Below are 26,820 nucleotides of genomic sequence, written 5' to 3'. Positions count from 1 at the left end.
TAGCCAATCGCTTATGTTTATTATATTTTATATCAAAAGTGATAATAATTGTAATTTAATTGCTGAAAACATGAAAAAACCATTGGCAGAAGCTAAATCAACGTGCGAGGAGTACTTATCTAACGACGGCTTGAGACTGACTGGCTGCAGGTGCTGGATGGGCGCTGGACTCACACATACAGCTATGTGGTCGTAGGTATCGATGGTCTAAATACAACTGCGGACGTGTGGATTTCTCATGTTCCCGCATAGCGAACTAAAGCGGGACATCAATAGCTTGTCATTTCCTCGCACACTCTTCGAGTAGCAGTGTCACATGGTTGATTGTATTGGTGTATTTGTTCCACAACAAATTTGAAAACTATGTAAAATATTATTTTTTTAATTCAGTGCATAAATGTATAACAGAGAAATACCTAAAATCTGAACCCAGAATTTATTATATTTATAGAGTTATTAAAGTTATTAGAAGCAATATGTAGTAAATACACACCACAGATAAGGAAAGGTTAAAAACACCAAAGAGATAAGCCGATAAAAGTGTCCCTGTATGCCCGAACCTCAATTATTTCTTACTTCTGATGAAATTGATACAAAAAAAATGTAATTCTTTCTTGCACCACGTTTTGTTTATTATTTATTGTGGATGATGAATAGTTTTCCTTGAGGCCCGAGCCAATAGATCTAACTCAAACAATATTGATATAAATGGAAAGTACATTTAACGACCTATTATCAGACAATAGTTAACGATACAAATTATCACGTTAGCACGGGACGTTAAAAAAATGTTTCTCTTTACAGGCGCCACAACTTGTGTCGTCTTTCTGGGGCAGTTTAAGTCAAATGTAGATCATTCACTTTCCGAATGTTGTAAATTCGCGCTAGAAAACAACCCCCTAAAATGGACACCATTGCTGACAAAGCCCCTCAAGTGGTGGCACTACTGCAATCAGGAAGGCGACAGTGTCATGTTGAAACTTAATCTGTTTTGCCGTTCAACGGGTTTTCCAACAGTTTCAAGAGACCGGTGGCTTCATCCGGAAGGCATGGAACAGGGCGACAACGCTGCAAGTCCGAAAGAGACAATCACTTTATTGTCTCTTAGGATTTTGCAATAGGTGCAATTATTGTGACACCGAGTTTATAATCATCGCTACCGAGTGTAGTAGTGATGTGACACACATAACAATAGCGGTGTGACGTCCCCTTTCTTAAAATAAACAATAAAATAAAACTTTAAGGCGATGCACTACGTCATGTAATATTTTGAATCGCGCCGCTATCAATAACACACCTCACCACTAGGGGCGAACACTTGGGGTGTTGATTATTCAATAAATGGTTTCCAGGGCGACGGTACCCCTACCCGCCTCCCAAATTGAATATCTGATAGCATATGGGTTTAAATGTTTTTTTTCACCCACCCTGATCTCCAACTTCTTTCTCTTCAAGTGCTGGATCAGATCGCATGGACAGATGGTGATTATGAATATCAGTATTATATCAGAGTCCTACATGTACTGTATTTCGTCTATACTGATTACAACAATAAAATTATCAATATTTTAATGAATTTCTACCATTTAACATATCACAGATTTTTTTTAATCACTTCAGAAAAAAAATATATATTTCCAAATTTCCATCTACCTACATTTTTTACTCCAAATAAGTTAAAAAATATCAACGTCATTTCCATTTTATTTGAAAACACATTTAATTTTGAATAATATTATTTACAATAATTAAAACTCCCGAGTTGTAGAAGCTTAAGTCACAAATGAAGTAAAAAAGAAAGAAGAAAAAAATCACAGAGCAAAACGCAATCTACATTTTTTTACTCCAAATAAGTTATAACTTGTCAACATAATTCCTATCATGAGCTATGGAACATTGAAATAAAGATTTAATATTGAAAAATATAATTTACAATTGATACTCCCGGTTCGAGTAATAAATGTAAAAAAGGCAACTTACTCTCAACGGAAGTTCCTGCTTTCTGTCCAAAACAGTCTCCGACTTAACGTAGAACGCCTTTGACTCGGCCAACATCTCAACGGCAGACTTTCTCTTGCTATTTCCACCGGAAGTCAATGATCCGGTCACCAAAGCATAGTTCCTTGGCCCACTTCCATCCCTCCCCAGTGAACCCATCATCAAATTCTGCTGACCCGCCATCTTGGATTTATCGCTAAACCTTCGCGGCAACTTCAGACTGGAGAAAATCGAATTTCGAAGGCGCCTAACAGAAGACTCAACAGTTTGGGAATCTTTGGGCGCGTCGGTAACGTCAAAATCGAAGATATCATCGGAACTAACTGCATTACCGACCGTTTTTAATGGCGGCGATTGATTCTGATCGCTTTTTCTCAAATAATCGCCGATTTCGTCGATAAAATTGCCAGATTCCGGCTTCTTTGATCTATCTTCGGTATTTCTGTCGAATTTGGGCGGTAGGTTTCTAGAATCTCCGCTTTTGAATATATTCGCTGCGCTGTCGTGAGCGCCTTTCGACGGACTGACGCGCGAATTGTTGTGGAAATCAAACTTATCCGCGTTATTCTGCGACGTTCGGAATTCAAACGTTTTGATGGGAGAATTTTTACACGTGGACTCTCTTCTGACCAGACCTTCCGTCAGCGGTTTTGCGAAGTTATTTTCGCAGGCCGTGCGAAATTCGAATTTCCTCCTGGCCTCTTCGCATCTATTTTTCAACTTGAAACGCAGAGCATTCGAAATTTGACCTTCATAACTGACTCTGTTTTCTTTGTCAATATTTTTTGGCGGCAGATTTGTACAAGTCGTCTGAAATTCGAATCTTTTCTTAGCCTCTTCGCACTTAATATTGTTATAATTCTGAATATTATTATCCCCTGAAGACTTTGGAAGATCTGGGATAATTCTAAACTTCAACCCTCTCTGATTGGTCGTGGTTTGGACATCCTTTTCTTTGTCTATGCTGGCGCAACTTTTGGGCGGTAAGTTCGTACACGCAGTTTGAATATCGAACTTGGCCCTCGGAAGCGAAATGCATCTATCGACATTCTGATAAGGCAGACTTACGGCCTTTCGCTCTTCGTAACAGAAATTTTGCCCGCCGAAAATGGCGTCATCGCAAGCGGATCTTTTGCGAACTAGATTACCCCCGATTTTTTGTCTATGGTTTTGGCCGCCATCTTGTTCCAATTTTGAATCGTTGTCCCGTGATCTAAACACGGGAAGATCTGAATAAGAATAACTGAAATCGCCTTCGAACCGCTCAGACGGCTGCAAACTATTCCTGAATAAAGGCGGGATAAAAGACGAAAGAGTGGCCGCCATTTTGGATATGTGTCAAATAGAAATCAGTCGGGAAACTCATCTGGCCTTTTTTAATGTAATTTCTCAAATTTGAAGCCTTATTTACCAATGTTTTTAGAAAACTTTGATAGTTTAAGATCTCGCGGTTGGGTCTTTCATTAAATAAGTTCACCATATCGCCCGATTGTCTTATATTCGTAATTCCTCGATGAAGATTCTGTAACAAAGGAGAAAAACAATAAATTACTTCTGATTTCTTTTGTTCGTGATTTTATGAACACGCAACTATGAATTAGTTTTCTTTTGTTCGTGGTTTTCCGAGCACACCAATTGAAACTGAATAATTGTATAGTGGAAAGTTGAAGTGAAAAAATAATCCATGCATATGTCGTTAAAAAACGTGTAAACAAATTCTTGGAAACAAAAGAAAATAATAATGACTACAATTCAACTAAAATAAAGATGTACACGTACAACATAAACAAAACGAGATAATCATTAACAAAATAGATACAAATGGTACAAATAAATAAACGAATGATAAACATTTATAGAGCTAAGCAAATAAGTTAGTTAATAATTCTGTACGAAGGGGTTTTATAAATACATCTATTAATGAATCTTAGATGTGGAAATTAACCCACTTCTCGACATCCGATCGAGCTGTAACTCGGTAGACAGACTCGTCATAAACTTTAGGTGGCAATCATGCAAACAACAGGAACATATACGCATTTCTCAGAAATTTTATAACATTGCAGCAGTTAATGTACGAAATAAATGTCGGTCCTACAAGGGGCGTCACCAGCTTCCATGCTAGGGGGACAGCTTAATTATTTTTTATAGAGCTTACAGGGAAGAAACAAGGAAGTCGTCAGGATAAACTAGAAATTTATATACACATCTTGATACAGGAATGCCCAAGTGAGATGTGCAGATTATGTTTTTTTTATGTTATAAACTATTTTTTGTGTATTATAAATAAATATATCTATATAAATTAAAATTTAAATGTTTGTTTAAAATCTTAAATGTCAGAAAACTCTTCACCGATTGCTTTGGAATTTTGATATAACGTTGCATTTCAAAACGCGTGGTTTTTATATATGTATCTATATTATAGGTACATATAGATATCACCTGCGACAGATAAAAACGTTTTTTTTTTTTTTTAAACATCGCCATCTGTTGGACTTAAAAGCAACACGTGCTATTTTTTCTCTATCTGCACAGACAGACTAAGCCACAGCAACGCGTGGCGTATTACAGCTAGTTTATAGTAAAATTTTCTAGGTCGAAGCGCAAACCAATAAATGCTGTTGATTTTTATTTTTGCGAGAGTCAGCATCCTAACAATTATTTAGACGAAAATCCTTAAGTATTTTCATAAACGAAAATCTTTGCATGTTTTTTTTAATGGAAACCGTTAAAAAATTAAACGGCTAGTAGCCAAGTGGACAAATGCGTCACATTCCTAACCGGGCGTCGCGAGTTCAAATCACTGCTAGCTAAGTCCTTCAACATTGTACAAGCAACATTTTCCGCGGCGATGCCATAAGTAGTAATGCAAAATCATGTGTTTTTGGTTTGAAAATTTGGTCGCCTAGAAATGTTTCAGATGCTTTAATTAAATACTGCGAGTAGAATACATCTTGGCCTTTGAAATAATCGAGTATTTTTTAGATAAATCTTTTTATAAGCCCAGAAAAAATAATATATAAGGCGAATGAAAACTGCTTTAAAGTTCAAAATCTCCTACTTACGAACCCAATTTCGGTTATGATTTTATTGTATAATGTGGCAAATTAAATCATTTATAAAATGATCGAATAAAATTAAATATTTATGCCTGAACATCCACAAAATAAAATAAAAGCACAGACATAGGAATTAATATGTCTATGAATAAAAGGCACTTTTTGGCCATGTTTTTATCTTGCATAAATCAAAACAGGCGGATGGTGGCGGGAATTTAAACCTTATCGCCATCTACGTAAGGGTTGTTATTGATAGCGGTCAATTTAAAATATTACACGACGTAGGGCATCACCTTAAATAAAAATGTTGAAATATTTTTTTCTTAGTCCCGTGTCCTCAATGTGCATCATTTTGGCAAATAGCCGAGCGCTCTCCAACGTTGGGGCTCTGTGGAAAATTTGATATATTATTTTAGAGCCCTATAGCCTCAATATAATATAAAATCGGGGGCTGGCCGGGGCCCCCCGCACCTAAATGATGGCCCTAGGCCTGGACCTCTCGGGCCTGGGCGGTAGACCAGCCCTGACCGAAACGACTAATAAGCAAATAATTATAAGTAATAATTAGTCGCCTGAAATATCAATACAAATTGAAAATATCTCCCGAGTAAAAATAAATGCCGCCAACGGGAATTGAACCCGTGCCTTCTGATGTCCGGTCAGGTGCTCTGAACCACTGAGTTATATCGGCTGATTTCCAACCCGCCAAATAATTCAACATGTACTAGTTCCTCAATCAACAATTACTGCTTATTATATTTTTTCCACCTGTAAAGAACCGAATTTTTATTTTTGTAGGAAAGGCTTTGTTAGTGCTAAATTTCCCACTAGATGGCGTCGAGACATATTATATCTACATTTGTTGGTGAAATATTTTGACTTGTCAAATATTATTATTTTTTAATGACAAACTAATGTTTATAAGACAAGGCTTTATGCAAGGCATAACAAAAGGATAACAAATAATTATAAGCAATAATTAGTCCCCTGAAATACTAATACAAATTATTTTCAATTTATGCTATGCTATGCATAAAACCCTGTCTTATAAACATTATTTTATCTTTAAAAAATAAGACTTACTTACACGGTCAAAGCTTTTAAAATATAAAAATTCTTTCTTGAACAGATAAACGAATCCATTTGTCTTTCTGGGGCCTAGGAGTCGGAAGTTCTTTCGTGAATTTGCGACACCAGTTTTCTTTCAAATCGATTAAGATCACACTTCTAGTGATTATTTGTTCGGTGGCTTGAGGGCAGGCAGATCTATTCGAGGACAAACTATTTGATTTTGTGAGATTATTATTTTTTACTGCAAAAGTAACTAAACACTGTTTGTATTTAAAGGTTTTCAGCGATCGAAAACGACATTCTTACGCTGGGCGGGCGATAGCCTCAAATCTCAATACAGAGGTGGTAAACATTTATAACATCATTTTCGATCTTTATCAAGATATAAAGTCATTAAAAGCAATGAAAAACTATCCTGTAAACATAACCTACGTAGCCTATTTAACCTAGTTTTTATTTCATCAAAAAAACAACACGCCCTGCACTTTCTAAGCGTTAAGAGGAAGCTACAAGCCAAAAATGTGTATATTCTTGGTATACATTATATTGTAGGTAATAGGCATTAAAATCGCTTGACAAACGGAGTCTAGAAACGTTCGATTTCAAGCACAAAACTGGTTTTTATTTATTTTTAAATAATTTTATAAGAAAGCAAAAAAGTTAATCAAGTGAAACTGTCACATATAATCTTAGCTATAATACTGTATTTTTTAAAGTTGTTTCCTTTACGCGTTCATACATTTCTATTGAAAAAAAAAAATTTTAGTAGTTTACATTTATATTTTTTATTGAGTAATTTATTTATTTATTTTGTATTCTACTCGAGCGAAACGATAGGAAAACCTTCAATTTATCTAAAGCATATTTTTTGGTATTCATAATGTACACCAATTCGTTATAAAGATTAATCAAAATAGTGATATGGCATTAAGCTTCGCCTTAAAACAATAAGTTCCAGGGATTATCTGTTCAATAGGGTTCCACGAATTTCATCAAAATTAAAATTTAAAACACCTTTAAAAAGTGATATAGAGTCATTAAAAGTGACGAAACTAAAACTAGGTTTAATAGTTACTTTCTAACCTAGTTTTTGTTTCATCACTTTTCATGACTCTATATCACTTTTTAAGTTACTTATGTAACCTATTTAATCTAGTTTTTGTTTCATCACTTTTCATGACTCTATATCACTTTTTAAGTTACTTATGTAACCTATTTAATCTAGTTTTTGTTTCATCACTTTTCATGACTTTATATCACTTTTTAAGTAACTTATGTAACCTATTTAACCTAGATTTTGTTTCTTCACTTTTCATGACTTTATATCACTTTTTAAGTTACTTATGTAACCTAGTTGTTGTTTCATCACTTTTCATGACTTTATATCACTTTTAAGTTACTTATGAAACCTATTTAACCTAGTTTTTGTTTCATCACTTTTCATGACTTTATATCACTTTTTGAAGGTGTGTTGAATTGTCATTTTGATAAATTATCCGATCATTAATGAAAATATATTTTTTATCAATATTTATAGCTGACCCTGACCCGGCAAGACAAGAGATCCAGGGTTTGATTCCTAGTTGTGATTGTTATCTTTTCGTTTTCCGTGTCTTGTTCTGTTTCACGTTTCGTTTAAATTTATATTCTTCACCAATGATCTTCAAAAAAGTAAAAGAAAAAGTTTTTTCTGATTATATTATTTCTTCAAACAATACGGTACAGACTATGTATATAAAGGTTTTCAACCTTTTTCCCACGTAATGGATAATTATATTATGTAATTTTAAATCGTGTTTGCCAGAAGATCACCTTGTACGGCGGTCGCGTCGGGTGGGCGACACGCAGCACACGTTATGTGGACGCACGACTAAGGTTCATTAAATCATTAAAATAATAATACCTACATACATACGTACCTAGTTATTAAGTAGATTATATTTACAGGTTTTATATTACAAGACTTCCTAGATAACCTAATTTCGAAAGCCTAGTATTCACGGGCGAGCATGCTGAATCATTTCAAGTGGGGATACTCGCCAAGACGGACGCGTTAGAGCAGAGGTTCCCAAAGTGGTCTATATAGACCCCCAGGGGTCGATATCGGCTTGCTGGGGGTCTATGTCAGCGAGAAAAAAATTTGGGGGTTCACGAGATTCAAATGGGGGTACATACGAGCGGACCCCCATTTACCTCAAGTCAACATTTAGGAGTTCCGTAAATGACACAATACACCTAACACAAATAACACAGTTTACGTAATACTAATAATAGACTGAGAAACTACTTAATTGATATTTGTATTTTTATATTTCGTAAAGTTGTTTATTGAAGTATATAAATAAAACTATACGTTCCTTTTCTCGTCAGTATTAATATATTGAAGCAAAAATTGCACATCGGAAGCCGCGAATTTTCCTAGATTCCCAACTTGTTTTTGAAAAACGTCCAGGGTAATAATGACGTTCAACATTTAAATGTACTTTACACAGACTTCAAAACTAAGTTTGAGGACATTTTGACTGTGGAAGTGGAATGTTGAAGAATAGGATCATGTGACAAGAAGAACTGATCAGAATAAGCGCTAACAAAGAACTTAAGGGGCAGTTCTGTAGGGCCAGCTACAGAAAGAAATTCCCGTTGCTTATCCTGCTCCATTTTCATTTGGTGTAATTTTTTATTTATTTTTTTTTTTTAATTCCTTTATTTTTCCCAATAATAATATGTATTTTTCCCAATAATAATGTAATACCTCACAAGTCTGCACAATTTAAAGACAAAGCAATTATACCGCCACCCGGTTGTAGGGGAGGCAAGGGAAGGCAATCTTCTTACGAAAAAGAGAAATGATTATCACATGAGACGTTAGTAGTTTTAGGAAAATTCAATATTCCGCAGGCAGGGGGTCTACGGAAAAAAATATATTTGGCAAGTGGTCTACGGAGCAAAAAAGTTTGGGAACCTCTGTGTTAGAGGCTTGATAAAATTACAAAAAAATAAACTCGGGCTCGTTAATATCGACAGTTGCCGGCAACTATAAAGGAGCGGGCGTGTACTTGCGCACTCTCGTGTACCTCACGAGACCAAACGAGGTCCTTTGACTCAAAACTTACTGAGAGGTAGCGAGCCGAGGCGAGAGCGAACGAGACGAGAGCCCCATGTATACAATCGCTCTCGTCCTTTTTCGGGGTGCCTTGGCGAGTGTGTACAGCCGGCATACGAAATTTCATGCAGAAATGCTCGTCGTTCGGCCAGTGACTTCTTGTTCGCCCGTTAATACTAGGCTTAATGTTGGGGTGTTTAAAATAAATTTAAATGCCATGTTTGTAAGGTTCCCGTCGAATTCCGATTCTAGATCCGTTTCAGCTTTTGAACAAATTGTTATCAGCAGAAAAGCACAACTGTCATGTTGTAACGCTTGTCAGCTGATTACAATTTGATGGCAAGCTGTAACGAATCTTCAATCGGCGTTTAACTGGGACCCTTAAAATATAGAAAAAACGCAATCGCGCTGATTGGCTAATTGAAGACAATGTTACATTTGATTTTCCGCGAAACACCCCGATCTTAATGGATTAATTAATATAGGCGATACTGAGGGTAGCTAAAATTCTTGAACGTGCATTGAACTGTTGTTTTATCGTGTATGTAATGCAAAACATTCGAAAAAATCCCCAATTCCTCGTATATGTGCACAATATAATAGAAAATTTTACAGCATTTACATTTTTGGTAATAACCTAAAGAAATATCGATATGAAGTAATGCGTACGATCGATTATTAATATGAGAGTATGGAATGTATCAGGAGCATCTCCTATCCTCTTCCTATTTTCCTCTTCCTCTCCCCTTCCTTTAACACCAAATTAATTTTAAGATATTAAAACTTCATTTCCAATGAACTTTAACATAAGAAACTTCTGTGGCTTGACATCAGTTAACTTGTATATTTATATCTATCATAAATAAAAATTTAAAAAAAAGAACTGTTTGGTAACTAGATCCGAATAGCCAAGCACGTCCCAACCTTCCCCCTTACCTCTCCACTTCCTTTAGCCTCACCAGCACACCAATTAGGATGCCATAGACACATTGGCTTCGGGCAGATGGGACTCTTATGCGATGTTAATAATAATAAAAATAAAAAATAGTCGTCACGAACACCTAGCAGATGTGAAATATCGAAATTGATTTTTATTGAAGGAAGTGAACATGAAAGTAAACAAGTCCTCGTCAAATAATAATAGTCAATAGATAATAAAACAATTGAAGACCCCAAGGCAAGAAGTTGTTAACTTACATTGAAGGCATTCTGAGATATTTAGACTTTTGCGTTTTGCTTTATAATTTTTTATTTGAATGTCATATACAATGTACTGATCCTTCATGGTGTAGTAAACAAACCAAATTTACATTGCATCTAGTAATATTAAGTAGTTTTGCAGTCTAAAAGTTAAAATAAACATGTTTTCTACAAAAAAATGTAGTTAACATGTTCATGCCATCTTCAGGGATAGGTGAGGAAGATACAGAATTGAAAGGCAAGAACATGTTAAATTCTTGTTGTTTTATTTAATCAAACAAATTAAACATTTTTTTTGATATAAAGTAACTAAATAATAATTATTATTGAAAAGAAAAGGTAGCAGAGCATGTGTCAATTTTTATTTTTTTTTGAGACTTTTAAAAAATCCACGAAAAACCTCATCCAGGTATGGTAACAATTTTTGGATATCGTTCCATTTGGCCGCATCGATTTCTTTGTTATCTCTCACTTTTGATGACAGCATTGGCGGGGAAGATAATGTTTCACACCTTTTTTTTTTAAGATCCACTTCTTTCCAAGGCTCTTCTTCGGAGAGTGATTCGCGATATTTATAAATCCCGAATTCCTCCACTCTTATCCAGCGAATTCCTTTTTGAAAGTTAACCTTATTTCCGATAGTGTTTTTTGTATTGTGTATAAAGTTCAATTGTTGCCCTAATTCTTTAATATTAACAAACTTATCAGCCATCATTGTCACGATGGGTATATTTTTTGTGTTAGCCGACATCATTAAATTTACATATTGGTCCACTGATTGAATGGACTGGCATCTATTAATTTTTTTTTCTACCAATGCGAAATCTCTATCAGAGTCCATATATGAGTGACCAACCTCAGGAAATTTATGGTCAATTATTTTGAATTTTTTTGCTAAAATTAAATATTGCCAGAACATAATCAAATATATATTTTTGTTTTGACCGGCACAAGAGTCACTCCAAGCAATAAGGTGTGACTTGTTGCTCTGAAGTTGCATGGTGTTGACAAAGGCCATTAAACAACTGGCAATTTCCTCGCTCCCTCTGCCCCCTTCGTTTTCACTCCAAACATGGAAATATGCCCTATTTAACTCCTTTGTCACACAATGTACTCCCAAATTATAGAGCCACAGTTTTCTTAAATAGAAAGCCACGTTTGTGGATATCTTTGGGAGAGGTAGCGTCTTTTCCAAATCAAATGTGATGAAACAAATTTCATCACATTCAGATGCCTTTTTCTTATCATGTTTTTGCATTTCAAATGCAGCTTTATACATATTTACATGAATTTGGTCAGATTTTTTGCTATCGCAAGTCCCACAAGTGTCTGTCTTAGGCACGCCAAACGACAAGTTGAAATCCTCTGTAAAGATCCTAGTGTAACGATTCAACGAAACAGGGGCATACTCTTTTTCTCCACAAAACATATTATAGAGCTCATACAGTTTTGGGATTGACAAATCGGATGCGAGGTACAATTTATGGGGATTTTTGTTCCTGGAATAATGCGAAGCTTCTGCAGGGAACATATTGATGTGTTCTCTTACTTCTTTAAGCTGGTTATCTGGTGTTTTGTTAGGCCTCGTGCAGTGGCGACCTCTGTGACTTACTGCTGGTGATGAAACTCCTGCAGCTACTTTTCTCCTCAAAATATCTAATCTGCCTCTACCTATTTGGTAAATGGATTGTAAGGCTGGTTTGCAAACTTGTTCATTAATTCCTTGTATTGAAACAGAGTATGTAATATTGCAGGATCGTTTGGCCGAAGTGATCCTGGTTATATTTTTAATATTCATCGATCTCAATAACAAAGTTGATTGGGCTTCTGAATGTAGTGAATAAAACTCTAGAAAGAGTTTTTGCCTAACTTCGGCATTAAATCTTGAATTACATTTCAATCTGCAGTTGCTACCACAAAGATTTTCTTCCAGTTTTGGTGTTTTAGCAGGTTTAAGGCTTTTTTTATAATTAACATCAGAATCACCTCTCATCCTAGCGTCTCGCGCTATTTCTCTTGCTCGCCCTAGCTTGGGCCTCTTCCTACTCTTTTTAGTGCCTGAAAATAATACACACATTCATATCAGTTAGCGAACAGTCAAAAATGATTTTGTTTTAAAGTTAATCTAAAATTATATACCTAGGTACAGCAAGACAAATTACCTTCTAAATGACTGTTTTCTATATTAGAAACGTTTAAATTGTTTTCAATTTCGCTTTCAGCGTCCTCAGTATATTGTCCTTCACTGCTTTCCACAGCAAGAGCTGCATCTGAAAATAATAATTTTATCTTCATTACATGCAAACCAGTAAAATAAAATTCAATTCAAGTTATAAAACCTTATCCTCACTAGTTAGATTTAAAGTATTGAGTATCTCATCTTGTTGTACGTATTCCAAAATTATATCTCCTGTACCAGTGGTAGTAGCGATATACTCTAGACTACTCTGATTATCTTCTGAAAATACAAAGTACAATAAAATAATCATTTTTAGTTCAATGTTCAAAAGAATTTAGTGTCACAATAAAGTATTTTTAAGTTTACCTTCCATTAACATGACATCATGTTGAGGTATTCCTAATAATATCCCAAACTCAACACCAGTCAAAGAGTCTTGAACACTTTCTGAAACGAAATATTGTAAAGCATTAATGAAGGAATTCAAAACATAAGAAAACATAAAAGAATATTCAGAGAAACAGAGTAAAACATTTGTTTTGCATTTACCATCCATTAAAATAACATTATTTTGAGGTATTTCTAAATGCTTCTCAGGTTGTACTAAATTAGTGGACTCTTGAACACTTCCTGAAACAAATTAATAAGCATTAAAATAAAAATAATGTTGACTTTTAGACAGAAAAACACCAAAACAAAAATGATTCAACCATTTTCAAACTACTTTAAGGATAAATTAAGATGAACGATAATGTTTTTTACAGCTTACCTGATTCCCTGATCAATTTTTGACACATCTTCACCATTTTTTCACCTCTGGAACTCATTTTCGATGATTTTTAAATAAAAAACACGCACTGCAAAACTTTTTAAAACCACCAAGGTAAACGTCAAAGTGAGTGAATAACATGTTAACCATAGAAATCTAAACCAATGTAGATGGGAAGAAGTTGTTAATTACAGAATTACGGCAAGAACTTGCTAACTTAGTAATTAACAAGTTCTTGCCCTGATTTTATCAACATAATGTCACAAAAACACGTAGTTAACATGTTCATCACATTGATTTAAGCATGTTCTTGCCGTTTTTAAGCTCTGGCATGGTGTTCATTGGAAAGAGCGTATGCGAATTAGTTTAGAGAGCATTCTAACTCATTTTTTACGAAAATGTAAGTTAACAACTTCTTGCCTTGGGGTCTTCAATTATTTTATTATTATTAAAATATATATACAAATAAACACATTAAAAATTCGTCATCATTTAGAATAGATCCACTGCCAATTTTAATGAGAATAGAAGGAAACATACCGCACAGAGTTTTAGCGGCCGAGCGGAACGAGCCGACGAGTCACGGAGGCTGGCTAAAAGAACCGTCGTTCCATGCAAGAGCGTCGTCCCGTTTCCTTGCAAGACCATCGTCCCGTCTTACCACGCTTGCAAGAGTCGTTTTACCCCCTAGACGCGAAAAAGGTTATTTCACATCAAAACAAAACGTTTCAACCAATAATTGTGTACGGATAAAAATGAGCATTGAAGATTTATGAGAAATCTTTTCAAATTATTGATAACCCGGTTAAAAACGGGACTGCAGGCCGCTTGATAAACATTTAGTAAATTAGTAATAATATCGGAACCCGTGTCTATGCACCTGCTTAATAATGGTGACCGGGTATGTCATCAAAATGACAATTCAACACACCTCCAAAAAGTGATATAAAGTCATGAAAAGTAATGACACAAAAATTAGGTTAAATAGGTTACATAGGTAATTATATATATAAAGTCATGAAAAGTAATGAAACAAAAATTAGGTTAAATAGGTTACATAGGCAACTATTAAACCTAGTTTTTGTTTCATCACTTTTACTGGCTCTATATCACTTTTTGGAGGTGTGTTGAATTGTCATTTTGATGAAATATCAGGGAACCCTTAATAATATATAATGACGTAATGCGAAAATATTAGGATTTTTATGATCACGTGTTCCGACATAATAATAATAATTGGATAATTTGTATAGCGCCGTTTTTGTGAAAAATCACCTCAAGGGCGCTGTACAATTTATTTCCTAGGATCTACATTTGTTATTTAGACCAACTGTGCCAGCACGGACATCTTATCAGGAAACTTATCAATTCTTTCCTAAACGGTCGGCAATCCCGTTTTTAACCGGTTAGCGAATAATTTTAACAGATTCTTAATAAATTAGCAATATTTTTCATTTATAAGTTTTCACCGTGTGTTTTTCATTTACCAGGGAGATAATAAGAGTTTCAAATGATGTAAATATAGACGGAGGTAGTATACGGAACGAGGTCACACACATGCGATTCTTTACCGAGGCAACAAAGTCACAAGTTTTATTAGTCCTCCCTTCAAAGGACATAAAGTGTGGCGATTTATTTGGATAAAGTTTACGGGTTTGTTTCGCAGGTGGCGGAAACTGTGCAGAAAACAAGGCGAAACACTGCCGAATACATATAAATGGGTGATGAAAATTTTCGTATATACACCGTAGTAATTTATTCATGAAAAACTTAGCAAAAAATGTAGAATTTTGTTTCATTAGGGCCCAAATAAAAAAAAAATATGACAACTTACTTAATTTTGTGTGGTTTACAAAACGTTTGTATAAACAAACCTTTATAATAAATATGATTTAAGATTTTCACGACCAAAAGTATTTTTGTGATTTGTTTTTGGGGTGTTATGGCCGTGTTGCGCTAACTCCTTCTTTAGCCAACGTTTCGGACAGCATTGCAGTGTCCATCATCACACTGCAATGCTGTCCGAAACGTTGGCTAAAGAAGGAGTTAGCGCAACACGGCCATAACACCCCAAAAACAAATCACAAAAAAAAAACCTTTATAATTATTATTTCTTCCCACTCGGTCAGCTATTGTTCTATTTAGCATTCGAAATGTGAGGGTGGCCATTTGGTTAGCCGAACAAATAAACGCTTTACTCGAAAAAGTAAAGCTACGATTATCCTGGACACTTTTTTGTTGTAAGTAGTAAGCTTTGTTTAAAAAAACTTTGTTAGAAAATTTTCATAGATTACCATGAGTAACCACCCAAAGTTTCTCTGTATGCGCGTAAAATAAAGAAGAACACAAGAAATTCATGCTGGTTTATCGCAACGAAATCACAGATTAAAAAATACAAGAATAGCACATTGTTTCATTGCAATGAAACCGTAGAATAAATAAGAAATAAATAATGCACATTGGTTCATTGCAAAAAAACCATTGAATAAAGAAGAATACAAGAAATGTACATTGGTTCATTTCAATGAAACCATAGAATAAAGAAGAACACAAGAAATGTATATTGGTTAATTGCAATTAAACCATAGAATAAAGAAGAATACATTAAATGTATATTGGTTAATTGCAATGAAACCACAGAATAAAGAAGAACACAAGAAATGTATATTGGTTAATTGCAATGAAACCACAGAATAAAGAAGAACACAAGAAATGTACATTGGTTAATTGCAAGGAAACCACAGAATAAAGAAGAACATAAGAAATGTACATTGGCTCTTTGCAATGAAACCATAGAATAAAGAAGAACACAAGAAATGTTCATTGCAAAGAAACCATAGAATAAAAAAGAATAGAAGAAATGCATACTGGTTAATTGCACGGTACAAACTTACACATCAACCAACTATTTTCTTTCAAATAACATCTGTTGTGATCCCTTATAAAATAATAATATGTTATGTCCCCTGCAGTGATTTCCCCTTATTGTTACCATGTGTTTTTATTTTCCCAATATTAAAACTTGTTGTAAAAAACGTTATTTATATTCGCAAAAACGCGATAAAAAATACACATAATAGATTTTGATTTTAAAAAAATAATTGGAGATGGGAAGTACGTGAATATTAAGAGCTGGTCATCAAACATGGCTAAATTCACTTCAAGCAACCTATGGTGGGACGATAGTAAGACAGTATAGTCTACCTACTTCTCTGGCCATAGAGTTGGTTTTTAATGGGCGAGCACATAAAGCATTATATGTTACGTCACCGTGTTGTGAACACATTACACATTTGGGGTAGTGGTTAGTTTACTGCCGCCAGATAAATAAATGGGCTCACTGGAGCAACCGGCTATATAAAATAGATACGTAAGAGATACAAGAATCTAATATCTTCAGTGACGAGAATAAGCTATTTGCATTGATATAAAATGAGTCAGAATGACTCTTACAAAACAAAAATTTACTCATGAAAAAAACTGTATTAAAAAAATAATTGAACTAATTAACAAAATACAATATGAATTAGAAAAACACACAGAAAAGATTTTCAAATGAATTTTTTTCGAACATATTAATACACCTGCAGATAAAAATAACATGTTGTATGAATTTAATTTATTTATTTTATTGATACATGATTTAGAGAGTACATGTAGTTTTTTGTGATATTTCACCCTCCATGCTAGGGATGACCCTGTGTTATGACGGGTGAATTTTACAGTTTTCGGACATAGAATCTATACATTACTTTAATATAAAAAAGAAAAAGGTGTATAGCTAGTTTGGGTTGCAAGAGGAGGATGGAGAAGTTAGAGAATTATAAGAAGATGAAAAATTATATATTATACCGCTAAGTTAGGGAATAAGGATATATTATGTTTTGTCGGAAAGGGGATTAAATTGATAGAGTGTAGAATGAATGGGTATTGTAGTTGTAATGTATTCCGTGTGTAAAGGGGTTGACTCACGGTTTTTAGGTTTTCAGGGATAAGGTTAAAGATTTTAGGAGCTAGGAAGAAAAATTGTCTTTGAGCTGACGTGGAATATAGTTAAGGTACTTTGTAGTGACCGTTGGTTATTGTTCTGGTGTAATTAGCAAACAAAAATACATAATACACTTTGGCAAATATGTTGTCACATTAGCATTTGGCACCTGGCGGATGGAAAGCGTTGGCGTTCCTGCACGTCACTGGCCTTTGAAGGGTTAAATTTAAGCATGCAAATATGTTGTGATATTAGCATTTGGCACCTGATGGTTGGAAAGCGTTGGCGTGCCTGCACGTCATTGGTGTTTGAAGGGTTAAATTTAATAATACAACGATTGGATTAAACAAATAAATAAAAATTATCTAACCATCTTCTATCTATTTACGGCGTGGATTTGAATTGTATATAAGTTAACAGTTTTATTCTGAGATTTTATTCTGGGATTGATTGAAGAGGTCTCAGATTGAGGAAAAACTCGTATTTAAATCCCGTACAACGCAGTGGACTTCCGATTGTTACTATTTTTTACTATTCAAAAATACTGAATCCTCTAAAATACCGCGTATTCATCAAACAAGGTTAAATCACAATGATATAAAAAACATTCCAGGTCATAAAACCACATTCGGGCAAAGAAATTACATTTATTTTGCGACGAAACTTCACAATATCCTTCCCCCTGATATAAGGCGAATATAAAATTTGAATGATTACAAATCAAGAATAAAAATCTGGCTGAAAGAGATTAAAGAAAAAAACTCTGAACAAAACATTAAAAACTACATAGAAAACTAATAAAATAGAAATGAATAACTTTAGTCCGCCTCGGCACAGGTCACCCTAGTGAGAAGGACTAAGAAATACAACTTACTCATATTTTGTATGTACAATGTTTAAATAGTAGCTATAATAAAAAATAAATAAAAAAATAAAAATAAAGTTTTCAACACAGTAAATAAATTAAAAGCAGAAAAGATTCTATTTATCGACTGTTGCCATGAAATTTGACGATGGTTTATTAAATCGTGATTTTCAGAAGAAATATTTTACTAGATACAACTGAAAAGAAAACATACAATATAACTTTTCATTCATGTTAAAAAATGCATTGAGCCCAATTCCGACAGTTTACCCTATCTAGTTAATTCTATATCTGTGGTGATAGAAAATGCACAGAATTTTACGACTCCAGAAATGTGCTCTTGCCTCAATTCTTACACTTCAATTCAACGATGAGGATAGTAAAATACTACGATCATAAAGCTGTAATGCAAGGATGCAGCACGAAGATGAACATAAATTTGAGTTTAATCCTCTTCTATTGAAGGACAATTAAAGGAGTCACTACCGGTACCACTGAAGAGATAATATACCGATAGAAGTTTTTTGTGGGCGTGTAAGTGCGCCCGAAGTAAAAAATTTCCTTCATCGGTTAAAATAGATGAAATATTTTGTAATATCGAAATTCGAGTCCCGATTTCCCCTGGAGCTAGAGAGACAATGTCATCCTCAATATAGTGGATGTTTTGAGGCTGGAGGTGGGGGGGGGGAGAAGATGGGTAAGAGGAAGGCTGGGAAGTACTTGGTAATTCAGATCTGGTCACCAAACACGGCTAAAGCCATTTCAAGCAACGTTTCAATTCCAAATGGTGGTCTTTCGCTAGGGCGATACTGATAGTATCTTCTACTCTGGAACGTGCCGCAAATTTGCTATATATTATTTTTAATGTATTTAATTGTGAAAAAAAACACAAAATTAATTAAATAAAATTTACTTGCGCACGCCGGGATTTAAACGCGCGTCCTCGAATTCGTAATCGAGAGCCTCACCTTTTAAAATATATTTTTTAAATTATTGTTAACTATACAACGAAATTAAGACATGAATAAAAAAAACAAAATTAATTAAATAAAATTTACTTGCGCACGCCGGGATTTAAACGCGCGTCCTCGAATTCGTAATCGAGAGCCTCACCTTTTAAAATATATTTTTTAAATTATTGTTAACTATACAACGAAATTAAGACATGAATAAAAAAAACAAAATTAATTAAATAAAAGTTACATGCGCACGCCGCACGGTGTGCCGAATCCCAATCTAGCTCCCCTTTAATACAAAAATGGTGTATTTCAAATATTTTTTAAATATTCAGCATTGAGTTGTTAAATATCCCAGGTAGATGAAACTGCAAAATATTTTTATTTTTATTGCCTTTGGGGTAGGTTTGATCACATTTAAAGTCCATTGTACTTAAGCCGGGGCGCTGTACCCCAATAAACAGTCTGTTTTGAACGTCTGCGCTGAATGGTTGTGGTTTATTTGTGTGAAATTTTATTATTTTTCTGTGAAATGGAGGCGACAAATAAAGGTATGCATTAATTTTTTTCATCGTGTTAGACCATTTATATTTTCCAGATTGCATGTAAGATTTAATCAAAAATAACATAAAGCAATATTTATTCATTTATCTGGTTTCAAAAGTTTACATGGTCTGAAAGTTTATTTCTATGCATTTCTATGATTCCAAAAAAAATTTAGTCGTAAGGTTGACTCATCTTTATTTCATTTGGCTGAAATTTTTCTGCATCTGTTTGCGTTTTCATGCCATTTCTTCACATTCCAGTGATACAGCCATCAATTTCTAACCGAACGATATTCGATATTTGGTTACGAAACCCGAAGGAAGACCGAGCAAACAAGATATTACGTCATGTTATTCGACATTTTGGTTTTGTAGATCCTACTGACGATATTTTGAAATCACTTAAACATTCGATTAGTGTAGTGACCATTGGAATTCACATGCGTTGGAAGAAAAGTGGAAGACGTGCTCATAAATTTGTGAATAATTATTCCGTTTGGCTCAACAAAGACATTAATTTTAGTGATATTGTTTATGGTGCAATACCTTCTTGTAGTTACAATACGACGTTAAACGTTACAAGTGCTTCCAGACGCGGTCGCCCAAAAAAACTTTTTGCGGATTGTTGCGAAAAAACCAAAGCAAAAGAAGTGAAAAAAATCCTTCAGTTCTCCAACAAAACACAAATATCCATGGTGGCTCAAGCATCTCTACGGGCTTCTGGTAAAAAAGATGCTGCTTCAATGGTGGGCAAATTATTTTCATCATCGCCGCGATATGCCACAAAAATTAAAAAAAAATAATATACCTTGTTCCACACAAGCAACATTGACGGCAAATCAAGCTCTGTCTTTGATCGTAAATGCTAAGTTAACTACTAATCAATATAAACTTATTAGGAAACAGGCAAGAGAACTAAATAGTCCACTTTATCCTTCATATTATTCAGTGAAAAAGGCTAAAACTGCTTGTTATCCTGACCCTGGTGATATTATTATAACCGAAACCTACGCTGAGGTAAAATTGCAATCATTACTTAATCATACAGTTAACCGAATTGCCTGCTCTCAAGAAGAAGTAATAAGTACAGCATTGTCAAGACAATCATTTGACTCACTGACTCCATCTGCTCCATTGAGATCCGAGACTACTTGATCAAAAGAAAGTGACGACCAGGAATCTGATTGATACCAAAATACACAGATAGGTAAATATTTACATAAATATTATACTAAAACAATTAAGTTTTTGTAGGTACAAACAATATTTAAATTGATGCCTTCCAGTGTAAAAAATAATTAGAAATATATTATTACACAAAACTCCTTCTTTTTAAACTACCTTTAAAATGACGTAAGACTCGAAACATGCTAACTTGTTCACAAAAACGACAATGGAGTAGAAGGGTAAATTATTGAAAGGACAAAAATATTCTAACGTATATTACTATTAGTATAGTACTTAAAGCGGTGCCTACACTGCCTACCTATATAATATTTTAAGTAATTTTTTTTCTTAAACACTTTCATATTTAATTGCCTTCAAAATGAAGGAGGTTTTAAGGCTATAAGTATCTTATGTTGTTCAATTGAAATTGGAGTATTGGGAAGATTTTTTATTGAAAAGACAAGAAAAATTTAATCTCTTCTTATTCATGCGAAAAGCTTTAAAATTAATGTTTATATACGTTTTATTTTTTAAATACTTTTGTATTTAATAATCTTCAAAATGACCTAAAATGCAAAGTATTATTAATGATATCTTATTTAAAAATCATAATTCTTTAGAAGTTGTGAAAGAGACATCAACGCACTCCAATACGTATTAATTTGTTCAGTATTAAAATTGAAGCCTTTCTACGTAAATATTTTTTAAAAATTATGCGATTTCTGTAAACTGTTTCTTATTTAATTACCTTTAAAATGACGTATTTTGTAATTCTGTAAGTTTGGTATCTTGTAAACAAATGATTTTAGAGTATGGGAATGAATAAAGGGGAGCTAGATTGGGATTCGACACACTGTGCGCCGGGATTTCAACGCGCGTCCTCGAATTCGTAATCGAGAGCCTCACCTTTTAAATATATATTTTTTAAATTATTGTAATAACTATACAACGAAATTAAAACATGAATAGGTACCTGACAATATTTGAATTCATTCTACTACCATCATAATAAGCAAAAAGTGTTGCTTGTGCAATGACGGATAACTATGTTAGCAGAGGATTGAGTCCGTGTATACGATATCGTATCTATCTTTATAAATTCAAAAACTCAAATTTTTTAAAGTTATTCACCAATTGCTTTAAAATTTTCAAAGTTTGTTCTCATTAGTGCCAGGAGGGTTTAGAATGTTGTTTGAATAGTAGAAAAAGTCGGGTACGCCTGATGAATATCTCTGTAGCGGAACGAGATACGGATTTGAATTAAAGTCGATGTAATGTAGTTTTTTAATAGCAACATTGTGGTATATACTCAATTTCTACAAATACTTTATTTTATTTTATTTTTGTTTATTGCAGAAACAAACAGTACATAATTACATAGATAACAATAGTTACAAAGTTATAAAAGTTAGTACCAATGACATGTCGCTGACATATATACATATGAGGTATATTACACATTTTAAGGTTAAGTTACATTTTTAAATTAAGTTAATTAGTGTGCTGGGGAAGGAGAGAGGTGTGTGTGAGTGTTTGTGTGTGTGTGTACGTGTGCATGTGTGTCTGTGTGTGGTTGTATGTGTTATGTGGGCGAATTCAGTGTGCTAAAAAAGTTTTTCTTAAATAGAGGGAGAGAATCAAAAAATATATCGGTATTTGTGCTTGTTTGAATTGAGTTGAATGTTTGAAGGATGCGAGAAATAGGAGAATTGGCTGCAGCGTTTGTATTATTACTAGTTGTGTAAAAAAGGTTGGTGTGTCGAGTTCTTTTAGATGGGGTGTTAAAATTTATTTGTGATAGAAGTTCTGAGCAGTCTATTTCGTTGTGTATTATTTTATGGAGAAATTAAGATTAATTATTAATTTAGCCCACTCAATTTCTACAAATATTTTAGCCCCCGCATGCTAGATTTCTACAAATACTTTAGCCCCCGCATACTCAATTTCTACAAATACTATAGCCCCCGCATACTCAATTTCTACAAATACTATAGCCCCCGCATACTCAATTTCTACAAATATTTTAGCCCCCGCATGCTCGATTTCTACAAATACTTTAGACCCCGCATACTCAATTTCTACAAATACTATAGCCCCCGCATACTCAATTTCTACAAATATTTTAGCCCCCGCATGCTCGATTTCTACAAATACTTTATTTATTTATTTATTTATTTTTCATGTTCTCCGTAAAACGGTTATTCACCAATACATTATGGAGAAGATTACAAATTAGACAAAAAGTATAGCAAAACACATAAAAAGGTCAATTTCACTACTTTGTGACATACGTCAAAAGATAATTGTTAAACTGCCTGTAGGTTACGTTAAAAATGTCGATGGTCAATGCAGACTCGTTGAGCAGTTCAGTCGCTCTGTTGACTGGGGCGTTCTGATAGGCAGAAGTCCTCGCTTTTGGAGCATAAAAAAGGGTATGGGACCTTCCACGAGTATACTTGTCTGGGACATATAAGTTAATCTCTTTCAAAATAGGTGGATTATGTATAGTTCCAGAGATTATCTTAAAAAAATGTTTTCCTAAAAATATTTTTCGGCGGGCTTCTAATGTATTAAGATCGAGCATTCCTGCTAAGAATAAGGATGGATACAGGAAAGGGTAGTACATATATTCCCTCATATATAGGTAACGCATGAATCTCTTTTGTACTTTTTCTATTTCGAGAATATGGTTTTGCTCAGAAGGGGCCCAAATAATGGAGCTATATTCCAAGATACTGCGAACAAGTGCTTCATACGTTCTTCGGATTGCGATTCCGTTGGTAAATGATCTTGAATTACGAAGAACAAATCCAAGCATTTTGTTGGCACGGGAGACAATATCAGATATATGGGATTTGAAAGAGAGATTTGCTTCAAAAATTACGCCAAGGTCTCGAATCTCATTTTTACGTGTTAATTCATGTTTATTAATGTAGTAGGGGAACAGGAATGTATCTTTGAACCTTGTAAATGTAACGACACTGCATTTCTGAATACTGAAGGGTAAGTTGTTCAGTTCCGACCATTTGACAAGAGAATCAAGATCGTTCTGCAGAAGAATGGAATCGATGTAACTTTTGATTGCTTTGAAAAGTTTTATATCGTCAGCAAAAAGGAGATATTTTGAGTGGTTTATAGTGTTCCCAATGTCATTGATGAATAAGAGAAAGAGAAGGGGTCCTAGATTCGATCCCTGGGGAATCCCGGAGTTAGTTTTGTATTCGTGAGAGATATGGTGTCCGTAACTGACATACTGACGACGATTGCGTAAGTAGCTAGCCACAAAAGCGAGGAAATTCTGGGAGAATCCGATGTCACTTAATTTTTTTAATAAAATATCATGGTCGACTTTATCAAATGCTTTCTCGAAGTCTGTATAAATCACATCAACAGGTACAAAATTTTCAAATGAATTATTAATATAGGTAATGAGATTCATAAGATTCGTTGAAGGTGACAGTGTGGGACGAAATCCGTGCTGATTTTCAGTGAGTGCGTGTTTTGTTTGGTTATATATCTGTGAATAAATTATGGTTTCTAAAAGTTTTGCGGGTGCTGACAACACAGCTACAGGTCTGTAATTATCTATTTCTGACTTTTTTCCTTTTTTATGTATAGGCGTTACTTTCGTTAGTTTCCACATTTCCGGAAAGATATTTTTGCGAAGTGATAGGTTAAAAATATGTTTTAGAGGTTGAACAAAATAACTTGCATATCTTTTGAGGATTATAGGTGGAATACAGTCTGGGCCGACGGAGTATTTAGGTTTTAGCTTATGGAAAGCTGTAATAATATCGTCATCGTTAATTTCATGAATTTGTACAGGTAAAGAGTTAAATGACAATGAAGCTATAGAGGATATGTCAAGTTTGGGGATATTGTCGCTAAATACTGATTGAAAATAGTGTGCGAAACCTGCGGCGATCTCAGACGATCCATCATATTTATTGTCTTTGTAGTCCATGTGGTTAAGTTTGTCACAGCCGCGGCGTTTATCGTTAGTGTAAGACCAAAATCGAGTTGGGTCTGTTATTATACTGTTCTCGGCCTCACGTGTAAAGTCAGTGTAGGCCTGACCAATTAACCGTTTGATTGATTTTCGCAAAGTTTTAAAGTTAGCTAAGGCATGTTCGGATTTTGTTTTTTTCCAAAGATAGTGCATTTTAGTTTTTTCTCGTATGAGGTGAATGATTTCCCCATTAAACCATTTCGGATATTGTCTAACATCTTTGAGCATACGTGTAGATCTTTTCTTAAAACAAATGTTGAAAATATTATTGAGCTGTTCATAAAACATTTCGACAGCTAGATTTACGTCAAGGCAATCGTAATGATTCCAGTGATGTTGTTCTAAGGCATTCTTAAGTGTGTTATCCCCCGCATACTCAATTTCTACAAATACTATAGCCCCCGCATACTCAATTTCTACAAATATTTTAGCCCCCGCATGCTCGATTTCTACAAATACTTTAGACCCCGCATACTCAATTTCTACAAATACTATAGCCCCCGCATACTCAATTTCTACTAATATTTTAGCCCCCGCATGCTCGATTTCTACAAATACTTTAGACCCCGCATACTCAATTTCTACAAATACTATAGCCCCCGCATACTCAATTTCTACTAATATTTTAGCCCCCGCATGCTCGATTTCTACAAATACTTTAGACCCCGCATACTCAATTTCTACAAATACTATAGCCCCCGCATACTCAATTTCTACTAATATTTTAGCCCCCGCATACTCGATTTCTACAAATACTTTAGACCCCGCATACTCAATTTCTACAAATACTATAGCCCCCGCATACTCAATTTCTACAAATACTATAGCCCCCGCATACTCAATTTCTACTAATATTTTAGCCCCCGCATGCTCGATTTCTACAAATACTTTAGACCCCGCATACTCAATTTCTACAAATACTATAGCCCCCGCATACTCAATTTCTACTAATATTTTAGCCCCCGCATGCTCGATTTCTACAAATACTTTAGACCCCGCATACTCAATTTCTACAAATACTATAGCCCCCGCATACTCAATTTCTACAAATATTTTAGCCCCCGCATGCTCGATTTCTACAAATACTTTAGACCCCGCATACTCAATTTCTACAAATACTATAGCCCCCGCATACTCAATTTCTACTAATATTTTAGCCCCCGCATGCTCGATTTCTACAAATACTTTAGACCCCGCATACTCAATTTCTACAAATACTTTAGACCCCGCATACTCAATTTCTACAAATACTATAGCCCCCGCATACTCAATTTCTACTAATATTTTAGCCCCCGCATGCTCGATTTCTACAAATACTTTAGACCCCGCATACTCAATTTCTACAAATACTATAGCCCCCGCATACTCAATTTCTACTAATATTTTAGCCCCCGCATGCTCGATTTCTACAAATACTTTAGACCCCGCATACTCAATTTCTACAAATACTATAGCCCCCGCATACTCAATTTCTACAAATATTTTAGCCCCCATGCGGGGGCTAAAATATTTGTATGTATATATGTATTTGAGTATGCACTCAATTTCTACAAATACTTTAGCCCCCGCATACTCAATTTCTACAAATACTTTGGCCCCCGCGTGCTCAATTTCTACAAATATTTTAGCCCCCGCATACCGAATTTCTACCGATTGTTACCAGTTTCTCGTTAACTCCAAGTTTTTTAAATTGCAAAAAAAAAAGTTTTTTTGACGATAATATCTATACATTCGTTATGGCGAAACTTTAATTAAATGAAATTCCCTCGATAAAAAAAATATCAAAATAAGCTCTGAAAATTGTTAAAAACGCGTTTTGTTCCGTTATTTAATATGTTATAGGCATGAAAAAATCACAGTGTATCTTTAAATACAACTAAAGCATTTGTTGAGAGATTTTTCCTCTAT

The 26,820-nt window shown here is 34.5% G+C and overlaps 2 protein-coding genes across 2 annotated transcripts in view; both read right to left on the bottom strand.

Annotated features, from left to right (window-relative positions):
- The window catches only part of LOC149410204 (uncharacterized), a 74,757-nt gene that overhangs the window by 21,169 nt on the left and 26,768 nt on the right, over positions 1–26,820 (bottom strand). Inside the window, exon 2 of the mRNA XM_089648970.1 lies at positions 1,981–3,520. Within this exon, the coding sequence (XP_089505096.1) occupies positions 1,981–3,324 (1,344 nt within the window). The 5' untranslated portion in view covers positions 3,325–3,520. The remainder of the gene's footprint in view (positions 1–1,980; positions 3,521–26,820) is intronic.
- LOC149410205 (uncharacterized) lies at positions 3,462–13,816 on the bottom strand. The gene is made up of 7 exons (XM_089648969.1): positions 13,383–13,816; positions 13,163–13,243; positions 12,980–13,060; positions 12,785–12,892; positions 12,597–12,704; positions 12,421–12,492; positions 3,462–3,520 (listed from the first exon to the last, which is right to left on the bottom strand). The coding sequence occupies exons 1-7, from the start codon at positions 13,438–13,440 to the stop codon at positions 3,462–3,464; spliced, it is 567 nt and encodes a 188-aa protein (XP_089505095.1). The 5' UTR covers positions 13,441–13,816.

This window comes from Hesperophylax consimilis, chromosome 28 (genome assembly GCF_061612785.1).
Source record: "Hesperophylax consimilis isolate HC1 chromosome 28, BYU_Hcon_1.0, whole genome shotgun sequence".
NCBI classification, from domain to species: Eukaryota; Metazoa; Arthropoda; class Insecta; order Trichoptera; family Limnephilidae; genus Hesperophylax; species Hesperophylax consimilis.
The sequence above is the reverse complement of the archived record's forward strand: the minus strand, read 5'-3'. Positions and strand labels throughout refer to the sequence as shown.